The sequence below is a fragment of the Danio aesculapii genome, chromosome 6 (assembly GCF_903798145.1).
Source record: "Danio aesculapii chromosome 6, fDanAes4.1, whole genome shotgun sequence".
Classification (NCBI taxonomy): Eukaryota; Metazoa; Chordata; class Actinopteri; order Cypriniformes; family Danionidae; genus Danio; species Danio aesculapii.
In genome coordinates this window covers 16,887,012-16,912,854 of record NC_079440.1, presented here as the reverse complement: position 1 = coordinate 16,912,854, position 25,843 = coordinate 16,887,012, and the positions used below count along the sequence as shown (strand labels likewise).

The following is a 25,843-nucleotide window of genomic DNA, read 5'->3' as shown; positions in this document are numbered from 1 at the left end:
AGTCCCATAGTCTCTGCTGCTCCTTCAATAGCAAACGGCCGGCAAATCCCACGTTGCAGCGTAGGTTATTGTATCAAAAATCAGAAAACTGACAGGAACAAACAGCACACGGTTGGCTATACTGTGGGATTGTTGTGCAAATTAACTTTAACCCTTTATTCCCCGCAGCCGAATCTCCATCTGTCAGTGATCGTCATCTTCACATCATGATCAGTCCCATGATCCTCAGCACTCCGCTAGTGTCTAAAGAGAAAAGCGCTTTTACATTTTACCGGATGTGGTACTACGTATTTGGTGATTTACCGTGTCGACATCGATGCGTTCAAGCAAAAGATCCGAACCCAACTCGATTCATCTATTCGACTCTGTGTCGACTATTTCGTGAAAGAATCAATTGTTTTAAACACGGCACACTTTCAGCTTTAAAACTAAGCTGGGTATTTTCTTCCACTTAGAGCTGTTACACACTGCATAGAAGCTCATTTTTAAAAACCCATAATAGGGGCTCTTTAAAGTAAAATGTGGTTATAGAGCATTCCAGAAAAATGTAAAAATATTTTAAGAAATAACTGATAAACTTATCTATAACTGAAAAAAGTCTGCATGAACCTGAGACTAGGGCTGCACATTCGAACAATAGTTTTTTATTCTGCGATATATATTGTGGTATAACTACAATTTCAACTGATGACTTGAATACCTGTATTTGGAAAAAAAAAATTTTAGATTGATTGGAATGATTCTGTATAGCAGTACATAAAATATAGTGAACAATCTACTCACACAGAGAAATTCAATAAAGGAAAAGATACAAATGAATTAAGCTGCGTTTTATTGTTTTCCGAGGAGTCAAATAGTTTTCAGGTGTACAGTAATTGAATAATCAAATGTAAAAAAATACTGCATAGTCTTCATTCTGTAAACACATAAATAAAACAAATTCGCAATTAATCGTTTGTCAAAGTTACAACCGGTACAGTTTCTTATGCCTGAATGCTTATAAAACCCTCACACTGTAACAGGCCTCAAAAACACTTGTGAAATGATCAATTGTAATCCAGACTCAACATTGTGTATATTTGCATTGTGACCATTACGAATGATTACATTGCGATATCAATGCTGAAACAATATATGGTGCAGCCCTTCTCCCCGCCCACGGTTCCCACGTGCGTGTCTACTTTTCATCATGCGTTATGTCAGATAAACAGCACAGTGACAGAGATAGACATGAATGAAGCTGAAATACAGCACATTAGAGTTTATTCAAGCCTTTCTGTCTCATACAAATGGTGGACCTCAAAATCACTGGGATTTGGGTTGGGTTTATATCACTCCAATATGACACACTATACAGTTGAAGTCAGAATTATTAGCCCCTCTTTTATAAAAATTTTATAAAAAATTATTAGCCCCTCTTTTTCTTTTATAAAAATTTTCTAAATGATGTTTAACAGAGCAAGGAAAATTCCAAAGTATGTCTGATAACAGTAGTTTTACTTTTGTAGTAGTTTCTTCTGGAGAAAGTCTTATTTATTTTATTTTGGCTACAATAAAAGCGGTTTTAAATTTTTTAAAAGCCATTTAAGGAAAAAATGATTACCCCTTTTAGGCTATATTTGGTAACACTTTATAATAACTACACACTACGAATCATTTACTAAGCACCAGCATCTAATGACTTAATTATTTGTTAAGCATTAACTCTACATTCATAAGCGTTAGTAAGTAGTTTATTATTGCAGCTACAAATGCTGTATTGTTGACTTAAAACCACATTTATAATGTGCTTAATAATTGTACTTTCATACTTTTAGATACTGATTTTAGCTTACTTTATAGTATGGAAGTATACATTTAGAATGAGTTAGTAAATGATCAATAAACTATTGAAATTAACATTTATATACATTATTATTCAGGCATATAGTAATGGTTACTTATCTATGTTAATAAATATTTTTTAACTCAACTTCATGCAGTTTTGTGAGCTAATCTAAAGTGAGGACTATTAATGCTTTATAAATCACTTATAAATGACAATTAAAGGCTCAGTATCAAATGAACAATAATTTTTGCAATCTTATCTAAAAAGTAAAATTACTTTAAAATTATACACTGCTAGGGTTTCAAAATACAACATAAAATTGGATAAAACAACAACAATATAATAATTTAACAATCTAATAAGATGTTTAAACTATACAGTAATTTTATTTTAGATAAGATTGCAAAGATTTATTTTTTATTTGATAGAGTTTCATTTGTGTATCTTTAAACGAATAGGAATGAATAATGTAGTTTATGTTCTTTTTTCCTGTTTAGAATAAAACTGAGCCTTTAATTGACATTTATATGGGATTTATAAAGCATTCATAGTCCTCACTTTGATTAGGTCACAAAACTGCTTGAAGTATAGTTAATAAAGCATTTATTAACATACAAGTTAACTATTACTATATGCCTGAATAATAAGAATTATAAATAATAATTTAAATAGTTTATTAATCATTTACCAACTCTTTCAGAATTATAAAAACAACCAACTATGCTTTAATAACTGGTTTGTAAATAATGCAATATTTAATTTCGTAATAAAAAACAAATCATTAACAAAGTATGAAAGTACAATTATTAAGCACATTTTAAATGTAAGTCAAGAATAGAGCATTTGTAGCTGCAGTTATAAACTGCTTACTAATGCTTATTAATGTAGTTAATGCTTAACAGATAATGAATTCACTATATGCTAATGCTTAATAAATGGTTCATAGCGTGTAGTTATTATAAAGTGTTACCCTAATTTTTTTCGATAGTCTACAGAACAATCCATTGTTATACAATAACTTGCCTGATTACCCTAACTTGCTTAGTTAACCTAATTAACCTAGTCGTCACTTTATACGTCACTGTAAGCTGTATAGAAGTGTCTTGAAAAATATCTAGTCAAATATTATTTACTGTCATCATGGCAAAGATAAAATAAATCAGTTATTAGAAAAGAGTTATTAAAATTATCATGTTTAGAAATGTGTTGAACAAAATCTTCTCTCCGTTAAACAGAAATTGGGGGAAAAAATAAACAGGGGGGCTAATAATTCTGACTTCAACTGTACCTACACACAGTTCTGTACATGCTTTTGATGAAGAGATCTGTTCATATTAATTAAACCTATTTTTCAAATCAAACTGGTGCTTAAAAATAAAATTTGTCCAGTAAAACTGCATTACCCATGATGCTGTACATAATGTCAGATCAAGCTACGCACCAGAGGTTGCCTGAATTTAGAAGATAAGAAGGGTCCACGGCTCTACCATTCGAGAAAAGATTAACTGTTTCCAAAGACTTTTCATTTAGAAATGAAAAATATGTTGTATACTGTATTCTACCCCACAAAATTGTCTGACTTCTCTAATAAAACAGCATTTTTTAGATGCTGTTTTACTCTAAACTCTCAAAATAGATGTCCAAAACTAATGTTTAAGGACAAACACACTTAGGATTAGCTGATTGGTTGTTAATATTTAAAATGATAAGCTATTTTCCCACAAAGCAGTTTATTCAGCATAGCAAAGCCCTTTCTATTGATATTGATTAAAAAATTGCCTCTTGTCTCTTTAAGTGCATACTGCAAAATTGGAGCATTTGCTTTCACCATTAGGCTTTTTTTGGCAAAAGCTTGCAGGCCTGCCTTCTATAGACTTTAAATGTGCACCAAAAATAATTTTTAGCTCCGCCCACTCAGCAGTTACATAATTGAGATGGTACATTGCAAGCCTTTTCCATTAATTTTCCTTAATTAAAATGAAATGATATACAACAAATGTATTATTAATACAAAATTCTTGATTCTGTAACCTATTACTGTTTAACATATTGGTAAACTTTGTTAGTCAACTCTGTCAGTGGTTTCTATAGTGATATTTTCCAGCATTTTGTACTTTAGCTCAAGATTCTAACCTCAAACCAGACACCACAGTGAAAGAGAAAGACATTGAAATGTCCCAATAACAGTTGACAAATAATGAATCTACTATTGTATATTTTGTACAAATTAATGAGAGAATAATAGTGACATGCCTTAATGCATGTCACATAACAGGTGTAACAAAGTTGAACATTAAGGAGGAATTTTTTTATTGCTGAAATGACAAATAATACAGAAAATAGAAGCTTCATGCATATGGTTATTTAACTTAGCAAGCATACATAAGAAAATAAAAATTAGACTATTAATTATTTCATGATAATCAACGCTGAATGTATGATTCAGGAGGCAGAGGCAGTCAAAAATCGGGATGCTTTATTATTTTTATATTTAGTATTGTAATATTTAGTTAATGTTTTCAAGAGAAAATATGCATACATATACAGTGGGAGAAACAAGCACTCAACATGTCACCATTTTTCTCTGAAAACATACTTCTAAAGGTTTTGTTGACTTTAAATTTTCAGCAGATGTTGGTAACAACCAAAGAAACCCATATATGCAAAGAAAACAGATTAAGTTAAGTGATGAATAAAATGAAATGACACAGGAAAAAGTATTGAACACTTTAAGAAAGGAGGTAGTGAAATCCCAGACAGCAGCTGAAATCTCTCAGTAGTTTTTCAGCAACTCTCTGCCCTTCGTCATTATAAATAAATTTCAGCTGCTTCAGTCCAACATCTACATTAGCAGGATGATGAAGATGAATCCATAGTAGACATTTCAGCAAGACAGTTATCTAAAAGACAGCCAAAGAAACTCTCAAATGCTTTCAGAAAAAGAATCCAATAGAAAATACAAAATAAAGATCAGATCTGATCTGATAGACGAGACCCACAGATCCATCAAGACTTTTACAATTTGTTAAAGTCTGTAAAAAAAAAATCACCGCTGAACAATTCATGTGACTTCATTCTTCATGTGAGTGTCGTCTTTAAGCTGCCATGACCAAAAAGGCCTTCATATAAAGTATCAAATACATTTCAGAAGTTCAGTACTTTCTCCTTGTGTCATTCAGCAGGCAACATAAACAAACAAACAAGGCAAGGGTCAAAAACACAGCAAGACTAGACAAGGAAACCACGTCGTAATGTTCACAATCAGTATAACAAGACTTAGCACCGAGGTGTGTGTGTGTGTGTGTGTGCGCGTGTGCGTGTGCGTGTGCTGTATTTAAAGTCCATCTAGTCAGTCTTTGAGCAGCTCCCAGCTGTGTGAGTGTAATTAATTGTGATCTGGAACAGGTGTATGTGTGTGTGGAACATGTAGTCCATTTGGTGGCAGAGTTGTAGTTCTCCAGCGATTTGCAGTAGATCGCTGGTGACTGTAACAGCGTGTGTGTGTGTGTGTGCGTGTGTGTGTGTGTGTGTGTGTGTTTCAATAAATTTGAAATACGTTGTTTTTTAGACACAACCAACAATTTCAATCAAATTGATAGTTTTATAGTTCTCCGCCATTTTAATGTCATTCACAATGCTTATTGTATTTAGTATAGTACTTTGGGATAATTCACAGTTCTAGTTATAGCATATACTTACATATAGTTGTGGTTTTTTTTTATTAAAGCTGTAAAGTACAGTCTTGTAACTTGTCTTTTTGTTTTTTGTGTTCATATCCTTCTTTAAATTGAACTTTATAAAATGCAGCTCAACACTTAAGACCCATTTCCAGTTGTGATTAATGATAGCATGTTACTATCTCTGCACAATACTCTATTAACTTCCTGAGACCCAAAGAAAAAAATAGTCTTTTTTGTTGCTTTTTTGTGATTTCCTACATTCTTTGGGTCAAAAAAAAATCCACATTTTAGAGTTTTTACGTTTTGTTTTTATTTTTAATTTTACAGCATGTCCACTGTAGTGGACCATAGAACCCTTTTAGTTCCAAACGAGAGCCAAACTCATTGAACAAAACTGTACAGGATATGGTTGTAAGAGATATTATTCCAACATTAATATAACAAAAACAAAACAAAAGCCATTTTTTCCTTTTGTATTGAAATTCCTGGAACAGTTTAGTCTGAAAAAGAGACGAACTCCAAAAAAAAACAAAAAAAAAAACAGTGATGTTAATCCAAAACAAACTCAACATAAAAGCGATTTAAAACTTATTGTCATTCTCTAATCGTCTCTAATTGACTCTGATTGTCAGACTCTAAGCAAGAGTCTCTCTCAACTAACTTATAAAGAATCCTCTCTGCTTCAGCTCTACAACATGCAGTCATTAATTACATGAAGATGGTTCTGGTGTCCACTATACATTGTATACAATTGCTGCTAAAAAACGGTCAGATTCTACAGTAAAACAATGTTTTTTCACTAAAACAGTAATATTCTGTTAAAAACAGTTCATTCTGTTCATTTTTGTTTCGAGAAAGTAACCAACAGCAGAAAACTGAGTTAACAGCGCTCAGATTTGACGTTTCAAGTCTGTGTTTGAAATCACACTTTGCACCCTTGTTCACTATTATGTACACTAGTTCACTAATATAGTTCACCTGACAGAGTTAATGAACACTAATGAGGGATTTCAGACACTGATGAACACTTGCTGTTAATAATCACAATCACTGAAGGAAAGAGAAACAAGAAACACAAACAGTGACTTCAGTTACAACATTAAATAAAGTCAACTAAAATAAAACACTTTCAGTCTCAACAGAGGATCATTAAACAAGTCCACAAACAGCAGACACGCTTATTACTGACCGCTTTGACTTTCTTATTGAGAGCCAACAGAAATGTAGGTGTTTTTTTTTTTGTATCACCATAATGGAGTGAGAGGCTGGTTTAGTTGGGCTCTTCACTCTTGATTTCGTAATTTGGACTCTCCAGCTGCTATAATACAGAGTTGATAAAACACTTCTACTATAGCAATAGGTAGATATGCCTAGTTTTGTTCTAATAAATGTTTATTTAAAGGTCTGAATGACTGGCCTCATGCAATTGTTTTTATTCTTTGTTGCAAATATTATTTTATTAATGAGAAGTGAAAATAGGAAAGATACCTAATTCCTTCACAGAGTTATGAAATAACATACAAAAACAGTTCAGTTATGACAAAGGCAAACTCAGATCTCATGAATCAGACCTTGTACCTCAACAATGGTAACAACCCTACTGAAAAAACAGCTTAAACCAGCCTAGGCTGGTTTTAGCTGGTTGACCAGCCTGGTTTTAGATGGGTTTTGGCCATTTCCAGGCTGGTTTTCAGCCATTTCCAGGCTGGTCTTAGCTGGTCAGCCTGGAAAATGACCAGCTAAAACCACCTTGATCAGCCTAGCCAGGCTGGGAGCCCAGCCAAAACCAGCTATGTCCAGCTTAAACCAGGCAGGTCAAGATGGTTTTAGCTGGTCATTTTCCAGCCTGACCAGCTAAGACCAGCCTGGAAATGGCCAAAACCCCTCTAAAACCAGGCTGGTCAACCAGCTAAAACCAACCAACCAGCCTAGGCTGGTTTAAGCTGGATTTTTCAGCAGGGAATTAAAATATTTCATGCCGCAATATCCCGCAATATCCCATCATGCATTGGGGCATAAATAATGTAGTATAATGGTCTTACATTTTTTTTATTTGTATTAGATTCTGCTGTTGTTTCTGTTTAGACTTTCAGTAGCCTGTTAGTAGCCAGTTTGTGAGTTAAACTGTTAATTTTGTTAGTTGTCACCATTGTTGAGGTTCATACACTGATTACTGATGTCTCTTTGTGTGCAACTTATACCATAGAGCAAAGTGTTTTTGTCCAAGATATTCTTAAAAACTACCAGAATTCAATGCTGCATACAGACATGTTATATTACATTTAACAATTAACTAAACATTGGATAGGAGCAGTGAACTATTATATTACATTTGAGCAGGTTCTGCCTCATTTAAACAATATGAACATCACCAGATCTTATTTAGGTTTGTGCTTGCCACATCATAGAGCTTTTTAACAATTGCAGCAGCCAAAATAAATTTATGTTAAAAATGTCAGGGCTAAGAACCCAACTAAAGCAAACTCTATTCTCCATGATGGTGACTTAAAATGTTAATCTTTCTCTCAAGAAGAACTTTAGTAGATGTTATACAAAAGTAAATGTTTTAGTAAAGTGTAGCTGGTGATGATGTTTGTAGAGTTCTTTAAGCATCTGCTGATAAAGCTGTGACTGAAGTTGTCGTTTTTTGTATGTTCTGTTCTTGTTTTTTCCCTTCAGTAATTCTTCATGCGTTCATCGCTAATCCTCATTTATCATTTAATTAATTCATTTACTTCAGCTTAGCTCCAAGTTTCTTGAACACTCAGTAGTGTGGACACTTGGAAGTGCTCAATTAAAAGTGAGGTATTTGCTCTGGGGTTTAAAGGGTTAAAGGTGTGAGAGGTAAAAATGTATTTTAACAGTAATATAATGTTAATTTAAACTACGGAGGTAGACTAAAAAAACAGTAGATTGCTGGCAACCACAGCTGCCAGTAGTTTACCGTAAAATCAAGGTAAAAACTGTTTTTTTACTGTAAAACCTGAAGCAAATTTCTTCTGTGTGTCACCGTTGTGGAGGAGAGTAGAGCCAGTGTTTGAGTCAAACATGAACAATGAAACACTGATGTTATTCTGCATGTTTCTTTACTTAAAGACAATGGCTGTTATGAAGCGGACAGGAGACAGAGGTAAGGAAACGTTAGGGTGTTTATTGAATGACAACAAGGATCACATGAAGGATAGCCAGGAGGATCAGGAATGATGTTGGGGTCTTTTCCTCCGTGGCTGGGTAACAGGAATACACGAGGATGGACAGCACACACCAGATACAGCTGACAGAGGATGACACAGACTTGGAAGGACTGGAAGACAGGACGATTCGGGAGGACCAGGAAGACTAGGAGGAATACAAAGAGAACAGGTAAGTAAATCGTTTGTTTAGCTGAGGATGACTACGCTGAGTGGTCGCTCAGTTGTCCGCTTTCGTCGAGACGAGCCCGGACAATGAGCGACTGGAGTGCTGTGCTTTTATCTGGTGCTCGTGAATGTGATGCAGCTGTGTGCTCATTAGAAGTCAGGTGATGGTGATCTTCGTGAGTGGGGGTCGTGAGAGCCTGACCAATCCATGACAGTACCCCCCTCCCCAGGGCCCGCTCCTGAGGGCCGACACCTCCGACGCCGTGGTGGTCTCCCTCTGCCTCTAGGCGCTGGGAACTCAGGGTGGCTCTCATGAAACTCCACCATGAGACTAGGATCGAGAATATCAGCTCTGGGAACCCATGTCCTTTCTTCGGGGCCGTACCCTTCCCAGTCCACCAGGTACTCCAACTGGCCACCACGACGTCGGGAACGCAAGATCTCCTTCACTGCGTAGACGGCTCCTTCTTCTAGGAGCAGTGGAGGAGGGGGTTCCTCTTCGTGGTCAGGCTCTGTGGAGGGAAGAACAGGATCGTGATAGGGTTTCAGGAGTGATACGTGGAATGTAGGGTGAATACGGTAGTGAGAGGGTAATTGTAGTTTGTAGGTGACGGGGTTAACCTGTTCCACGATGGTGAAGGGACCAACAAATCGGGGACTTAACTTGCGAGAGGGCAGTCGCATGCGTATGTCCCGGGTGGATAGCCACACCTTTTGTCCGGGTGTGTATCTGGGTTCTTCAGACCTTCTTCTATCGGCGGTTACCTTGCTTCGACGGACTGCCCTCTGCAGATGTTGATGAGCCTCGTCCCAGACTCTCTCGCTCTCCCGGAACCAGTGATCCACTGCGGGGACATCAGATGGTTCGCCATCCCAGGGAAAGAGCGGTGGTTGGAAGCCCAGGACGCACTGGAATGGCGTGAGTCCGGTGGAGGGTTGCCGCAGTGAATTTTGGGCATATTCTGCCCAGCCCAAATACTGGCTCCAGGAGCTCTGGTGACCACTGCAGAAGGTCCTCAGGAACCGTCCCACCTCCTGAATCTTCCTCTCTGTCTGCCCGTTGGTTTGGGGATGATATCCAGAAGAGAGGCTGACGGCCACACCTAGGAGCTTGAAGAAGGCTTTCCATAGACGTGAGATGAACTGTGGACCTCTGTCCGACACAATATCTTCTGGAATACCAAATGACCTGAAGACTTGATTAAAGATATTGTCGGCTGTTTCAAAGGCTGTGGGAAGACCTTTCAGAGGGATTAGTTTGACAAACTTTGAGAATCTATCTACTATGACTAGAATACAGGTATTACCTTCTGACGAAGGGAGATCAGTGATAAAGTCCACTCCTAGGTGTGACCAGGGACGGTTCGGAATCGGCAAGGGATGGAGCTTTCCAGCGGGTAGATGACGTGGGCTCTTGGATTGGGCACAGTCCTTACAGCCCTGAACATATTGCCTCACATCCCTTGCCATGTTTGGCCACCAGAATCGTTGGGATACTAGCGAGAGAGTATTGTTGATCCCTGGATGTCCAGTGCCTAGCGAGGTATGTAAGGAGTGGATCAGATCTACCCGGTGTTCAGGTGGTATGAACTGCCGATGAGGAGGGCATCCCGGCGGAGCAGGGGCTTCCGGAGTGGCAACGACTGGAGGAGCGTTCCAGGTGATCGGACAAATGGAGATGTGTTCGGGAAGAATCTTCGTTGGGAGTTCTTCATGATCGTGATGCTCGTGTAAACGAGAGAGAGCGTCTGCTCTTAGATTCTTGGGTCCTGGACGATAGGAAATGGAGAAATCAAAACGTGAGAAGAAAAGTGACCATCTGGCTTGACGTGGACATAGTCTCTTGGCCTCTTTGATATATTGGAGGTTTTTGTGATCTGTGATCACCTGGAACGGATGTTTGGCTCCCTCCAACCAGTGACGCCACTCCTCCAAGGCTAGCTTGATTGCTAGCAGCTCCCTGTCTCCTATGCTGTAATTCTGCTCCGCCGGGCTCAACTTCCGAGAGAAATAGGCACAGGGATGCAGTCGGGGCGGTGTATCATGATGTTGAGATAATACTGCCCCGACGCCGGTGGTGGATGCGTCCACTTCCACCACGAAAGGAAGATTTGGGTCAGGATGAGTCAGGAGTGGGGCCCTTGTGAACTCCTTCTTAAGAAGGCGGAAGGCTGCGGCTGCTTCTTTGGTCCACTCCAGTCCTTTGGGTTTACCCTTGAGGAGATTAGTGAGAGGTGATGTAATCCTGCTGTAGTCCTTGATAAACCGTCTATAAAAGTTAGCAAACCCAAGAAACCTCTGGAGCTCCTTAATGGAAGTGGGTTCTGACCAGGATAGAACAGCCTCAATTTTCTTCCCATCCATACGTATACCGGTTTGATCAATGATGTATCCCAAGAAATGAATCGACTTCTGGTGGAATGAGCATTTCTCCGCTTTGAGGTAGAGGTGATGTTCTCTCAATGTGTGTAGGACCTCCGCAACGTGTTGGCGATGTTCGGCCTCACTCCGGGAGTAAATGAGGATGTCATCTATGTACACTATTACAAAGTGGTGAAGAAACTCCCGGAGGACTTCATGAATGAAGTTTTGGAATACGGAGGGGGCGTTGACCAGACCGTAAGGCATGACCTCATATTCATAGTGGCCAGTAGGGGTCACGAATGCTGTCTTCCATTGGTCCCCCTCACGTATTCTTATCAGATTATACGCGCTGCGGAGGTCCAATTTTGTGAAGACTTTAGCTTCTCGGAGCTGTTCCAAAGCGGCTGGTACCAGAGGAAGGGGATATCGGTATTTTACTGTACCGTTATTTAGGACCCTGTAGTCGATGCATGGACGCAGCCCTCCGTCCTTCTTGGCCACAAAGAAGAAGCTTGAGGCGGCTGGTGATTTTGAGTGACGTATGTACCCCTGACTCAGAGCCTCCCTTATGTAATCTTCCATTGCCTGATTCTCTGGAAGCGAGAGCGGGTAGATCCTACCTCTTGGCAACTGGGCATCTGGAACTAGGTCGATCGCGCAGTCCCATGGCCGATGCGGCGGTAGCTGGGAAGCTCTCTTGGGGCAGAAGACATCATGAAAGGAGCTGTACTCCTTAGGAATGTGGATAGACTGCTTCTCAGGAGGGCTCTCGACCGATGTTGCAAACAAAGAAATGGGGTTCCGACCTTGAAGAGGGAGATTTGGAAAACAGGTAGGTGTACATCCAGATCCCCATTTCTTTATCTCTCCTGTGCCCCAAGAGATGATGGGATCGTGCTTCACCAGCCACGGGCGCCCTAGAATGATGTCCATATTTGCACCCTCCAGAACCAGAAATTGAATCCTCTCTTGATGTAACAGCCCCACTTGAAGAAGGATGTCTTCGCATTGTCGATGGATACGGGTCGAAGATCGAGTGCACTGGGTTATCGGTTGTATCTGGTATATATGCGAGGACGCCTCAGTACGGAGGTGGAGTTGACGACAGAGGGATTGGGAGATGAAGTTCCCTGCTGACCCGGAGTCGATGAGGGCTGTGACAAGGAGAGAAATAGAGGCAGTAGTTATTTGTACGGTGGTAGTAAGTGGTTTACATTGTTCAATATTCGTACTGAATACACTCACTGAAGTCCGAATGGGACGAAGGGGACACTCCATACGGGTGTGTCCACTGACACCGCAGTATAGACACAGACCCCGGGTCAGCCTCCTCTGTCGTTCCGCTGATGTCAGTCTTCCAGACTCTATTATCATGGGTTCTGGTTCTGGAGAGGCTGTTGACTCAGGCGATTGGAGGAGTGCAGACGAGGGGGTGATGGTGTCCTGTTGATAGGAACGGAGACGATCGGAACATCGGAGAGAATGTTGGATGAATCTCTCCAGACCCATTGTATCATCTAATGTGGCCAGCTGGATTCGGAGAGTGGGTTCCAAGCCGAGCCGGTACGTGGTCAACAACGATCTCTCATTCCATCCACTTGCAGCTGCTAGAGTGCGAAACCGGAGAGCATATTCCTGTGTAGATAGAGTACCTTGCTTTAGATGATACAGCTGCTCTCCAGCGGCTACTTCCCCATCAGAACGTCCAAACACCTCTTTGAAATACTCCGTGAAGGTAGTGATGGAATTCATGACCGGCCCGGCTTGGTTCCAGATCGTCTCAGCCCATTTAAGTGCAGGTCCAGAGAGTAGTGATACGATGTAGGCGATCTTTGACTTATCTGTGGGATATAGAGAAGGTTGCATTTCGAATATGAGGGAACATTGTAACAGAAAACCATTGCACTCCCCCGCTCCGCCTGAGTAGGGCGCTGGTCGGGCCATGGGACTGGAAGGAAGGGCCGAAGAAGAAACTGTGGAGGCGGAAGTGCTCGGTGCTGGTGGTGCGTTGGAAAGTGGAGCTGGTGGCTGTAGAATCCGCTTCAACTGGTCCACCAGCTCTTGAAAGTGATCGAGGGTGCTCATGTTGTCGTCGTTATGGGTCCGGGCTTCTGTTATGAAGCGGACAGGAGACAGAGGTAAGGAAACGTTAGGGTGTTTATTGAATGACAACAAGGATCACATGAAGGATAGCCAGGAGGATCAGGAATGATGTTGGGGTCTTTTCCTCCGTGGCTGGGTAACAGGAATACACGAGGATGGACAGCACACACCAGATACAGCTGACAGAGGATGACACAGACTTGGAAGGACTGGAAGACAGGACGATTCGGGAGGACCAGGAAGACTAGGAGGAATACAAAGAGAACAGGTAAGTAAATCGTTTGTTTAGCTGAGGATGACTACGCTGAGTGGTCGCTCAGTTGTCCGCTTTCGTCGAGACGAGCCCGGACAATGAGCGACTGGAGTGCTGTGCTTTTATCTGGTGCTCGTGAATGTGATGCAGCTGTGTGCTCATTAGAAGTCAGGTGATGGTGATCTTCGTGAGTGGGGGTCGTGAGAGCCTGACCAATCCATGACAATGGCTGTGTAGTTGCTGATGCAGTAAGAATCTCTGTGTTAATTCCAGCTTTACATGTATGTGTGCTGCTGTGAAATTTAAGACATTTGGGTTAAGCTGAACTTTTCTAATTAACTAAAATAAGTTAGAATTATAAGTATGCTTCTAAGCATATGTAGCGCATTACTTTATAAACTCATACAGCAGTTGGCCAATTTGAAGCAGTCACTCTCAGTGAACAAAATGAGTTCACTTGAGTATTGTGTATATCAATGTAGTCCATGTGTTTTTACAGCAACATATTGTAAAATAACAATACATTGCTGGCAACTGCAGCTGCTAAGATGCTGTTCATTTAACAGTAACATGCTGGCAACCGTGCTGCCGGCACGTTTTTTTTACTGTTTTTTTAACGGGACAATTTTTAACAGTGTAGTTGAGTAATAGACATTTAAAAAAGGATGAGATTTTGTAAAAAAAAAATAATAATAATAAATAAATAAAATATTTAACAGCTTTGAAAGCTAAATTTTTTTGTTGCTGACACTTTAATAAACAATTATATATGTAATAATAATAGTAAAAAAAAAAAAACATTTAAATAGCAATAATTTACATGCCTCTCTCCTTCCCATAAAATGTGCTTGTTTGTATGCTGGCCATTTTGGATGCAGTGTAAGAAGTGGTTCCTAGCATGCCAGCTAATCAATTGACATATCACTAGAAAGCCCAGGATGTCCTCCACACAGTACAATAGGACTTGACAGAGTAGCTCAAAAAATTCATGAAAACACAATGTCCACTACAGAGGACACAAGTCAATGGGCGGTATCTCAGATATGCTTGAACCTTTCGTCTTCTAATTATGAATGTATTATTCAATTTAAATGATATACACACACTGTTGGCCACACTTTAATCTATATAAATCACACTTAGAAACATTTCTTTTGTACAGGTCACTGATATGATGCAGAAAGCTCTTTTTGACTTCTTAAAGCACCGGTTTGATGGCAGGTGAGTAACAGAAGTGGGTTAAATGATTTTAAAAAGACTTTGTTGTAGACCATGTTCACTACAGATGTTTTTATGTTGCTAGGATAACAATTACACGTGTGACAGCAGACATCTCACTGGCGAAGAGATCAGTGCTTAACAATCCCAGCAAGAGAGCCATTATTGAGCGCTCAAACACCAGATCCAGCCTTGGTAAGAGACACACAGAGCCAAAACACCTCATAATGGGTTATTCAAAAAATATTCCTGGTTAAATTCAATTCAAGTCCTGACAACAGAATCTGACACATGTAATGGAACACAGAAACTATTCTTTTTGTATAAGTAATTGAATTGAATTACTTTTGTAATTTCCTGTAATTAGTTTCAACCCTATAAACAGTTCTTTTTAATTACATTTCTTTCTGACATTCTTGCAATTGGAAAATATTCTGGGTCATTTCAGACCAAATTGGGTAAAATATGGACAAACCCAAACTTTGTGTTAGATTTGGGTCTGTTTTTTGTCAAAAACGTGGTTGAAATAACCCAGCTTTCTTAGAGTGTTCCAGAATATCTAGCAAAAGTCACACAAGTTTAAAAAAATAATACTAGTAACACTTTAAAAACAGCACCACACTTTTGTTTATGTTTCGTTGAGGACAATTTATTTATGTCAAAAAAAATCTGTTAAAATATTTTTTTTTGTGGTGAATTTAGACTCCATGTGTTGCATTCAGTATTGGACAGTAGCCTTTTCATTGTCAAAGGCTGTTTATTATGATTATTGTTAATATCAGACTTAAAAAAAAACATATTTCCATCATTTAATGTCAATATACATTCACCCGCCACTTTATTAGGTACACCTGTCTAACTGCTCGTTAATGCAAATTTCTAATCAGCCAAACACATGGCAGCAACTCAATGCTTTTAGGCATGTAGACATGGTCAAGACGATCTGCTGCAGTTCAAACCGAGCATCAGAATGGGGAAGAAAGGTGATTTAAGTGACTTTGAACGTGGCATGGTTGTTGGTGCCAGATGGGCTGGTCTGAGTATTTCAAAAACTGCTGATCTACTGGAAAGAAAGGCAACTAGAAAGGCAACAGTAACTCAAATAATCACTCATTACAACCGAGGTATGCAGAAGAGCATCTTTGAACACACAACACATCCAACCTTGAAGCGGATGGGTTACAGCAGCAGAAGACCACACCGGGTGCCACTCCTGTCAGCTAGGAACAGGAAATTGAGGCTACAGTTGACACAGGTTCACCAAAATTGGACAATAGACAATTGCCTGGTCTGATGAGTCTCGATTTCTGCTGCAACATTCGGATGATAGGGTCAGAATTTGGCATCAACAACATGAAAGCATAGATCCATCCTGACTGGTTTCTTGAACATGACAATGAGTTCACAGTACTCAAATGGCCTCCACAGTCAACAGATCGTAATCCAATAAAGCACCATTGGGATGTGGTGGAATGGGAGATTCCCATCATGGATGTGCAGCTGAAAAATCTGCAGCAACTGCATGATGCTATCATGTCAAAATGGACCAAAATCTCTGAGTATATTTCCAGTACTTTGTTGAATCTCTGCCACGAAGGATTAAGGCGGATTAAGCCGGTACTAGTAAGGTGTACTTAATGAAGTGCCCAGTGAGTGTGTATAGTTTTTAACATATTGGAGCAGAGTTTTTTTTATATTTTTGTAGCCTTTTTTATGATTGGAAATAGCATTTTAAGACAAACGTAAACTACAATTGTTTTTCTCTTTCATTCTTTTTGCTTATAAAATATGCATTACGTCAAATTATAGATATTCTTCATTGCAAAATAAGGTATTTTCTATAAACTTGCAAAATTTCATTTTTATTAACATGCTAAACTATTTCCATTACTAGTAGTGCTTGATTATGAAAGTAAATTAAAATGAATACCAGTTTGCAGTATAATGGTCTGCTTCTGTACAGTTAAAATAAAACTGGAAGACTCACATTCAGGTTGCATCCTGTGTTGAAAATAAAGTGGACACATTTTCAAAATCATCTTTTAGCATAGCTAAGCTAATTTTCTGCAGATGATTTAGCTTAGTGAGCTCCATTTAAAGTTGCATGTTTAACATTGGTTGTAGTTGATCTATAATATCCCTTTACCATTACCTAATACACAAATGTCAAGTCCTGATTGTTTTTGTTCTATTAGTGTGCTAACTGTAATCTAGTGTCTCTCACTCTCTGTTTGATATACATGTACAGCTGAGGTACAGAGCGAGATTGAGCGTATATTTGAACTAGCTCGATCGCTCCAGCTGGTAGTGTTGGACGCAGACACCATCAACCATCCTGCTCAGCTGATGAAGACTTCACTAGCACCCATTATCGTCCATGTCAAAGTGTCCTCGCCGAAGGTGCGACAGTCCTGTGTCAATGTTTTAATGTTTTGAACATCATTGTTTATGCTTGATGACTGACGTTTTTCTATCCTACAGGTTCTCCAGAGGCTCATAAAGTCCAGAGGAAAGTCGCAGAGTAAACACCTCAACGTACAGCTCGTAGCTGCAGACAAACTAGCGCAGTGTCCTCCGGTGTGTCAACTCTTACAACATACATCTAGACATATGCCAATTTACAATAATTCAATATATTGTGATAATGAAAACACACAATTTAGATATTGTGAGAATTTTAAAATATAGTGAATAGTTCTTTAAACTTAATAATTGGTCAACTTTTAGGGTCGTTTACATATCGCGTCTTTTTTGTGTGCACGTTCATTATTTCCAATGTTTGCGCAACACGCTTGCATTTTCCCGTTGCACCTAGTTGAAAGCATCTTTTCAGAATGGTGCAAGCACGTGACAAGAGCCAATCAGCTTCATACTTTGTATGGAATATACATATTGCAGACACAGAACACCCAAACATTGCAGTGCTTTTTTCATAAATAAAACTAGTATCAGAGCTGCAGCAATCTTTTATTAGTTTGTCATCCTCTGACTGTTAATGGTTGCCTAGCTGGCAACGACAGACGTCAAAGGTAGAATGAAGTGCATTGAAAATGTTGAAGTAAACGATGTGCTTGAGCTTTCCAGATGCTTTTAGACGTGATATGTTAAAGGCTCCTTAGAGGTCCTTTTAAGAATATTCAGTTTGTTGTATTAGTGGTTGCTCAAAACAGTACCAAATGCGTAAATGCTAGTGTAGCGAAAGATAAATTGCGGTTAATCGCATCCGAAATAAAAGCCTATAACAGCACTAGTATTTAAATTTATAAATATACAATAAAAATGCACAATACGCACACATATATATATATATATATATATATATATATATATATATATATATATATATATATATATATATATATATATATATATATATATATATATATATAGTTGAACTATATCTATAGTAACTATATATATATATAGTTGAAGTCAGAATTAAATATTTTAAATATTATTAAATATTTGTTAAATATTTCCTAATTGATGTTTAACAGAGCAAGGAAATTTTCACTGTATGTCTGATAATATTTTTTTTTCTGTGGAGAAAGTCTTATTTGTTTTATTTCAGCTAGAAAAAAAACTGTTAAAAATTTTTGTTAAACCATTTTAAGGTAAAAAATATTAGCCCCATTAAGCTATATTTTATTTCAATAATCTATATATATATATATATATATATATATATATATATATATATATATATATATATAGTCAATGTGATGACTACTACAAAACCATTTATTCATTTTAAGAGATGTTAATTTCTTAGATAATGCCTAACAACACATTTAAATCAAAAGACCTAATCATTTTATTAAATGGAGTTAATAACTAATAAAAATCTGTTGTATTAAAGCAACTTATAACATATAACTAAAATAAAATTATTGCTCACTGCTGATTTTAATCCATTAACCTTTACTAATGAAACTTCATGAATAAAGTGTTACCTGTTGTATTTAATCATCCTTCTTCAATTAAATTTGATTGAAATATTTGTTTACTCTGAACATGTATATACAATAAAGCAATACACTAAATATTAAGGTTTAATTAAGGTTAATATTGTCTTTATTTTTCCGTATTGACCTTATTCTTCAATGTGTAAGTGCGCTCGCAATTGTTTTAGAACTTCAGATTTAGTTGCCTATGGAAGAAATGGCTAGGAATAATAAATGGCAGCAAACGGTCAAACTACTTGCTCTACAAACAAGTGTGTTAATAACTATACACAAAAAAGTAGAATAAAATAATAGGAAAATATCAGTTTGCAACATCAAGGAACATGAGGAGCCGTTATTAATGTCTAAATTTCAATGAAAGTGAATAATACCAGATGGAATACCAGCCAAAAAGATTCCACTTGTCTGTGAAGAAGGTCAATACCATGATAAAAGCTTCAGCAAGCAATCGCAGAAGCCTACATACAAACATAAACACACTTCTAAAAGGAAGTTACAGTAATGACTGCAGTTTGATGAAGACAGTCAGTGTTTTTCAATGCACTAATAGATGTCATGTCTGTGTTCATGTGTTTGCTCCTCATTAACAGGAGATGTTTGATATTATCTTGGATGAGAATCAGTTGGAAGACGCCTGCGAGCATTTGGCGGAGTATCTGGAGGCATACTGGAAAGCCACACACACCTCCAGCAGTACTCCGCTCAACCCGTTGCTGGGCAGAAACCTTGGCCCTGCTGCCCTCGCCCCGTACACTACATCTGCCATATCCGGCTTGCAGGTGTGTAATCATACGCACTACAAGCGTTTGGATGTTGAACATGTAATGTGTCCGTAGACTTTTTAAGCACTATCAAATATGTGTTTATGAATGTACAATCATCCACATGATTGTAAAACTGCTAGCCTGACATCTCTGAGCTGTTATTTTTTTCATTTGGGCTACCAAAAATTTATCCACTCTGCCCGTCAAGCAATGTTAATGGGAGGGGAGATTTAGCCTAATCCAATTCTTTTGCATATTCTCATAAATTGTGTAATTTGTTGTATGTAATGCGTATGCATTGAGGAGCCACTATTTGTATATGTTTGTTGACAACATCAGTTAGTGCAAGCACCAATTCAGTGTTAATGCGTTATAAATAATGCACATTACGTAATAACAATACCTTCCTAAGGTAACGTGTAATATAACACATTACTTTTAAAAATAAGTAATATTATTTGAGTTACTATTTTAAAAATAAAATGTAACGCAAGTTACTTTTTACCTTGCTTAATTGGCTTTTACACAATATATTGCGGAATAAAAATGACCTTAGTCAGGTTGAATCACTCGCTTAATGATGGAGCGTGCTGCGAGGGAACAGACAGTCGACTCGCACTCATCATCAGGTCTCTTTTTCACAGCAGTTGAGTCAGTGTACTGTTCTAGTAACTGAATAATTCAAGATATTGGTTTATTTTGAATCAGAGGGGGTATATCCAGTATGTTAGTTCTTACTCAAGAGGCAAACCGTTTCACGACAACTCCGTTCAATTTAATGAACTGGTTCAAACGGTTCACTTAGAAGATCCGGTTAAATCAAATGATTCATTGGCGAATCATTGAATGTCTTCACTTCAAACTGTCAGAAACAGAAACTATGGCAGGTCGGTGGATTCTTGTTTTGAACTCATCAAAGAAAAGAAGTGGACAGTCGTTAATTGTAGATTATGTGTTAGTAAAACTCTTGACAACTGCGAGAAACTCAGCATCAAAAACAAAAAACAAAACTGGATGCGAATCATCTCCAGCTAAAAAACAAATGATTGACATCGGTTCACGCTCTCCAGGTAAAACAGTTAATTTGACTAAACTCAAAAAATGGTTATTGTTTTTATTGTTGAGGAGTTGCAGCCCTCTATCTAACGTTACTGTAGAAGCGACTACGTTTTGTAATGTAGTAAGATTTATTAGAAAAAGTAATGCATAAGTAACTCAAAAGTAATATAACGCATTACTTTCCAAAATAAAAGTAACTAAGTAACACAATTAGTTACTTTTTTGGGGGGACTAACTCAGTACTGTAATGCACTACTTTCAAAAGTAACTTTCCCCAACATTGGTTGTCAAAAGATTAAAATTTGGAGAAAAAAAACAAAACAATAACGGTAGGTCTCTTATAGTTAATTCCATCATAACTTTTTTATTTAAAAAATGTCATTCTTTTTATTTAATAAATGTCTTTTCTACTAAAAGCTGAAGTTTGCTTGCCCAAAAGACTACTAAAGCTGCGGTCACAATGCACTTTTCACCCCATAGGCTTCCATTCATACGCAAGCGAATTTTCCAGACCAGAAACACAAGCTCGTGTGACAAGTTTCGCATGATCCTGTGTTCGAAAGTTCAAGCTTGGTGAACTCTGACCTGTGAAATCGCATCATGTGATTGCATGAGACCAATAGAAGATTGAAATGTCCTCTCTGTACAGAAATTTTAAATATGAAGCAATCGCTTGCTTTATCAACGCATAATCAACTTTATCAACGTCTAATCAACAGGCTCAAACTCTAGTTTTGTTAGCTATTTCATGTTTTGTTACGGTTATGCATGTTGTCGGCAGTATTCCATCTTCATCTATCAGTAGCCTGAATACTTGTACTTATTGGACCTACTTATACAAACACTTCACTGCAGTTTCGAAATGAAAACTATAAGGATACATTCATGTAACGTATCTGTCTCCATATGGCTGACTTTTCTTATGTAATATATAATTATAAAGACATGGCGGGGAAAATTTTATTTAATGCATTAAATTTCATTTAGTGCTTCTTGTACACTCTGAGACCCACTTTATATCAGATGTCACTCAGCCAGTGGAGATCGCTGATTTTTAAAGAAAACAGACCTTAAACGCGTCGATTTTGCAATTGCAAACAGTTCACCGGAAGCGCTTAATCCAGGTTACTGGCAAATTTAAAGTCCTATTAGCATGCTTCGGCGTATACCCTATTGGCTTGACTTAGAGTACATTTCAATATAGGTGAAGACCCCCTTGTGGATGTTTCATCTGAAAAGTGCAGAAAACCTTACCTGAAAGCACAGTTGAGTTGTCTAAATCAGTTGTTCCCAATTTTGGTCCCCAGGTGTATTACGCAAAGAAGACTTGAATTGGGTACCAATGGTCTAAATCAGTGGTCCCCAACCTTTTTATCACTGTGGACCAGTCCACGTTTGACATTTTTGCCACAGACTGGGGGGAGGGGTGGGGAAGAAAGATGGTGGGTAGGTACTTGCGCCTGAAAGTCGAACACTTCCATTGGAAATAACAAACTTTCACGAACTCTAGAAAGACGCGTTATGTGAACGGCCCCTAAAAGGCCACCATCATTTGCGATCTCCATCAATTGATCTTCTTTTCACAGACATGGTGGATTCATCTGATTTGTTGACAAATGAGTGAGGATATCCTTGGCAGTTTGTGGGTCCGCAGTCCACTGGGCCTTCTCACCTTAGCAAAGAAACTTTCCAAAGACGTCTGTTTCTTACTCATTTTGCTGCTTGTGGGTTAAATTTGGGCGCTCAAGTGGTCGAGATGGAAGAGAGAGAATATGCTCATTTATTCAAAATAAAAGATCGTTCAGACTCAGATAAGAAATGAAACGGAAATAATGAATGATTTCTTGTGCGGCCCGGAACCAATTGATCCCGGTGGTTGAGGACCACTGGTCTAAATCAAGTCTTGCTGTGTGTAAACAAAAATAATTTTATGCTTACTCTTATTTTCTACTCGTCCATCAGAATCAACAGGGGCAAAAAACACGGCACGCCAACCACACCGGGGACCACTCCACCCCCAATGAACGGCGCAACCTGATGACCTCAGACGAGAACTACCACAATGAACGAGCGCACAAGGGACGAAACCGGGGCTCCTCTGGCTCGCAGCACGGTGGCAGCGGTAGAGACCACCACTACATGGAGGAGCAGCAGGGCTACCAGGACCCCTACCAGGACACCTACAAGCCCCACCGCAACCGCAGTTCCCCGGGCAGCTACAGCCAGGACTCACGACATCGGCTCTGAGAAGCTCCGGCCCTTGTCCTCCTCTAAGCCTGAGCCACCGAGCCAAGATGGCTTCTGTCCAGAATTGTACACATCTTCCATTTGGTTTTCGTTTCATTAGGGTCTCCTGAGCTACAAAGCAGAAACTTTGTTTTTAACCCCTCCCGAACCTGTACCATCTCACCGAAACCTGCATATCCATGAGCTTAACAAAAGGCTCTCTGGGGAAAGGAGACCATTCGACATGCAATGGAGCAGAAACTTGACACTTGTTATGTTTCCACATGTTAATATGCTTGTTGACTTTTGGTTTTGTCAATTCTGTTGTAAAAGGGCAGGTTTTCCTTCTACCAAGCAACCGTTTTACTTTCAGATGGAATGGAATGATTGCTTGGCCCTAAAAAGTGAAAGTTCTGTGAAGCTAGAAACAGCAGAGAATCAGAAAGTATATACTGAATAAGGAGCTCAGTTAGTCTTTGTTTGCCAGCATGTTACCTGACCGCATGCTTCCCCCTGTCATTAGTGCATAACTTGAGCGGACAGACCAGAAGATGACGCGCTGTAATCATTGCCCCCAGAAAAAATGGCTGCCAAACTGGAAAATTTCAATCTTAACGTAACACAAACCTACTGCCAGCTGTCTTTTGTTACAGAAATGGAATCTTAATACCTTGATCTTGGAGTTTTCCAATCTTATGCGATTGAATTTCCACATTATTGAAGTGGTAAATAGCAGGAATCCTAGATTCAGCCTCTTTAGCATGATGCACTGCATTCTAGCACTCATTCGTTCTTTTTCTAGTTAGGAAGACCGCTTAAAGAGATGCAGAACATTGGAATGCTGAACTGAAGTGTCGCCGTGATCTAGTCCTCAGTAGAGTTAGCAAGCATTCACATGATTCATTTTCAATTAAAAGCTGAAGTTGGGGCATTTTGGTGATTATTTAAAAAAAAAAAAAGAGCATTTTCCTAAATGTAACTCTAGGATGGACAGGTTCATTTCAATCTTTGGAAGTGACTGGCTGCCTGTGCTCCACCCTGCCAACTGGGGCCAACGCCGTCTGGTCCATTTCAGGAGATATGCAGTGCCCTCCTCTGTGGATCAAATGCTACAGACTCAACCCACCAAGTTGTCGTTCTGCTCGTATGTTTTCAGTGTGAAAAGGACTGTCTGAGGACAAGTAGATCCTAAACATGTGGAAGCTTTCAGAGCCAAGGCCTTGGCACATCATGGATTTCCTCGCCTGCATATTCTCGCCTTATTGATTTATGCTAGTTTTCAAGAGAATACATTTGAAAGAAAAAAACAAACTGAGGACCGCATTCTGTATGCATTTGTCTATGAGCATGCTTGTCTGTTAATTATATAATGAGGATGAATGAACATGAGGAATCTGGCAGTCGATGCCCAGTTGACTAAATGAAAAGAAGAAAAATAATCTCATCTCTGAATTTGCTGCCTGAGACAATCAGATGGAACTTCTCTGTAAAACCGGAACGTTGTTCATCCTTTTCCCGTCATCCCGCTCTCTTTCCCGTTTCACAGCAGCTTCATCTGAGCTCCAGATTAAAAGAATAAAAATAAGTCCATTCTTTTCCTTTTTTTGTGAAAATTAAAGATGGAAATGCAAAACTGCATGCATATCATTTTAATTTATAACAAATTTGAAAGAAAACTAATGTTTTATGGAATATAATTGTGTAAAAGGCAAATCTAGCAGTATTTAAGTTCTTTTACAAAAAAGAAAAGAAGAAAAAATAAATGGTCATTTTGAAACTTTGTTGTACGTCTTCATTCATTTGAGATTATTAGTCATTCATTCATTCATTTTCTTTTCGGCTTAGTCCCTTTATTAATCTGGGGTCGCCACAGCGGAATGAACCGCCAACTTATCCAGCATATGTTTTACACAGCGGAAGCCCTTTCAGCTGCAACCCATCACTGGGAAACACCCATACACTCTCATTCACACACATACACTACGGACAATTTTAGCATACCCAATTCACCCGGAGGAAACCTACGCGAAGACGGTAGGCATGGTTTAAGATTCTGATGTTATGATGTCTGGGTAAAAACCAAAAACAATTTTCCCCTTTGAAAACAATATATTTTATTTTTTTGAAACATTAATAATATTTTGGAGCACTAAACATGTCAGGCTAAATAATTTAAATGAATCACTGACTTCTGCGGTCTTCATTTGACACACATTTCTTTCCTATTTAAAATGGCATCTTTGGATATTTTTTCTGCTGGAGATACTGCTGTCCTTAAAATAATATATATATATAAAAAAATCTTACACATACATTAGGTATGGTATTACAGAAAATGTTGGCGGTTTTAAAACCTTGACTTTTCCAAACCGCGGTATACCTTGAAGACGGTTATCGCACATGCAAACTCCACACAGAAATGCCAACTGACCCAGCCAGGGCTCAAACCAGCGACCTTCTTACTGTGAGGTGACAGCACTACCCACTGCGCCCACGTCACTGATTTTTGGAGTCATCTGTGAATTTTGAGAAGTTAATGCATATAAACTGTAAGCTTTGAAACATAAATTTCAGTACACAAATCATTTTATTAATAAAATCATGAATACATGTACAGTTACAGAGTCAAACCCATAAATGGCTGTTTTCATTCATTCGTTCATTTTCTTTTTGGCTTAGTCCCTTTATTAATCAGGGGTCGCCACAGCGGAATGAACTGCCAACTTATTTTAGCATATGTTTTACGCAGCGGATGCCCTTCCAGCTGCAATAACACCCATACACTACAGGCAATTTATCTTACCCAATTGACCTACAGGGCATGTCTTTGGATTTGTGGGGGAAACTGGAGCACCCGAAGGAAACCCATGCCAAACACGGTAAGAACATGCAACACAAAAATTCCAACTGACCCAGACAAAAGGCTCGAACTAGCAACCTTCTTGCTGAGGTGACAGCGCTACCCACTGTGCCACCCCTTAATGGGTGTTTGATAGAAAGCAAATTCAATTTGAATGTTCATTC

General features: G+C 38.7%; 1 protein-coding gene across 1 annotated transcript in view; it reads left to right on the top strand.

The window, feature by feature from the left end:
- The window catches only part of cacnb4b (calcium channel, voltage-dependent, beta 4b subunit), a 67,276-nt gene extending 43,018 nt beyond the window's left edge, over positions 1–24,258 (top strand). The window contains exons 9-14 of the mRNA XM_056459689.1: positions 14,750–14,808; positions 14,891–15,000; positions 17,054–17,205; positions 17,287–17,382; positions 19,361–19,549; positions 22,556–24,258. Coding sequence (XP_056315664.1) covers positions 14,750–14,808; positions 14,891–15,000; positions 17,054–17,205; positions 17,287–17,382; positions 19,361–19,549; positions 22,556–22,840 — 891 coding nt within the window. The 3' untranslated portion in view covers positions 22,841–24,258. The remainder of the gene's footprint in view (positions 1–14,749; positions 14,809–14,890; positions 15,001–17,053; positions 17,206–17,286; positions 17,383–19,360; positions 19,550–22,555) is intronic.
- Positions 24,259–25,843: the final 1,585 nt, after the last annotated feature.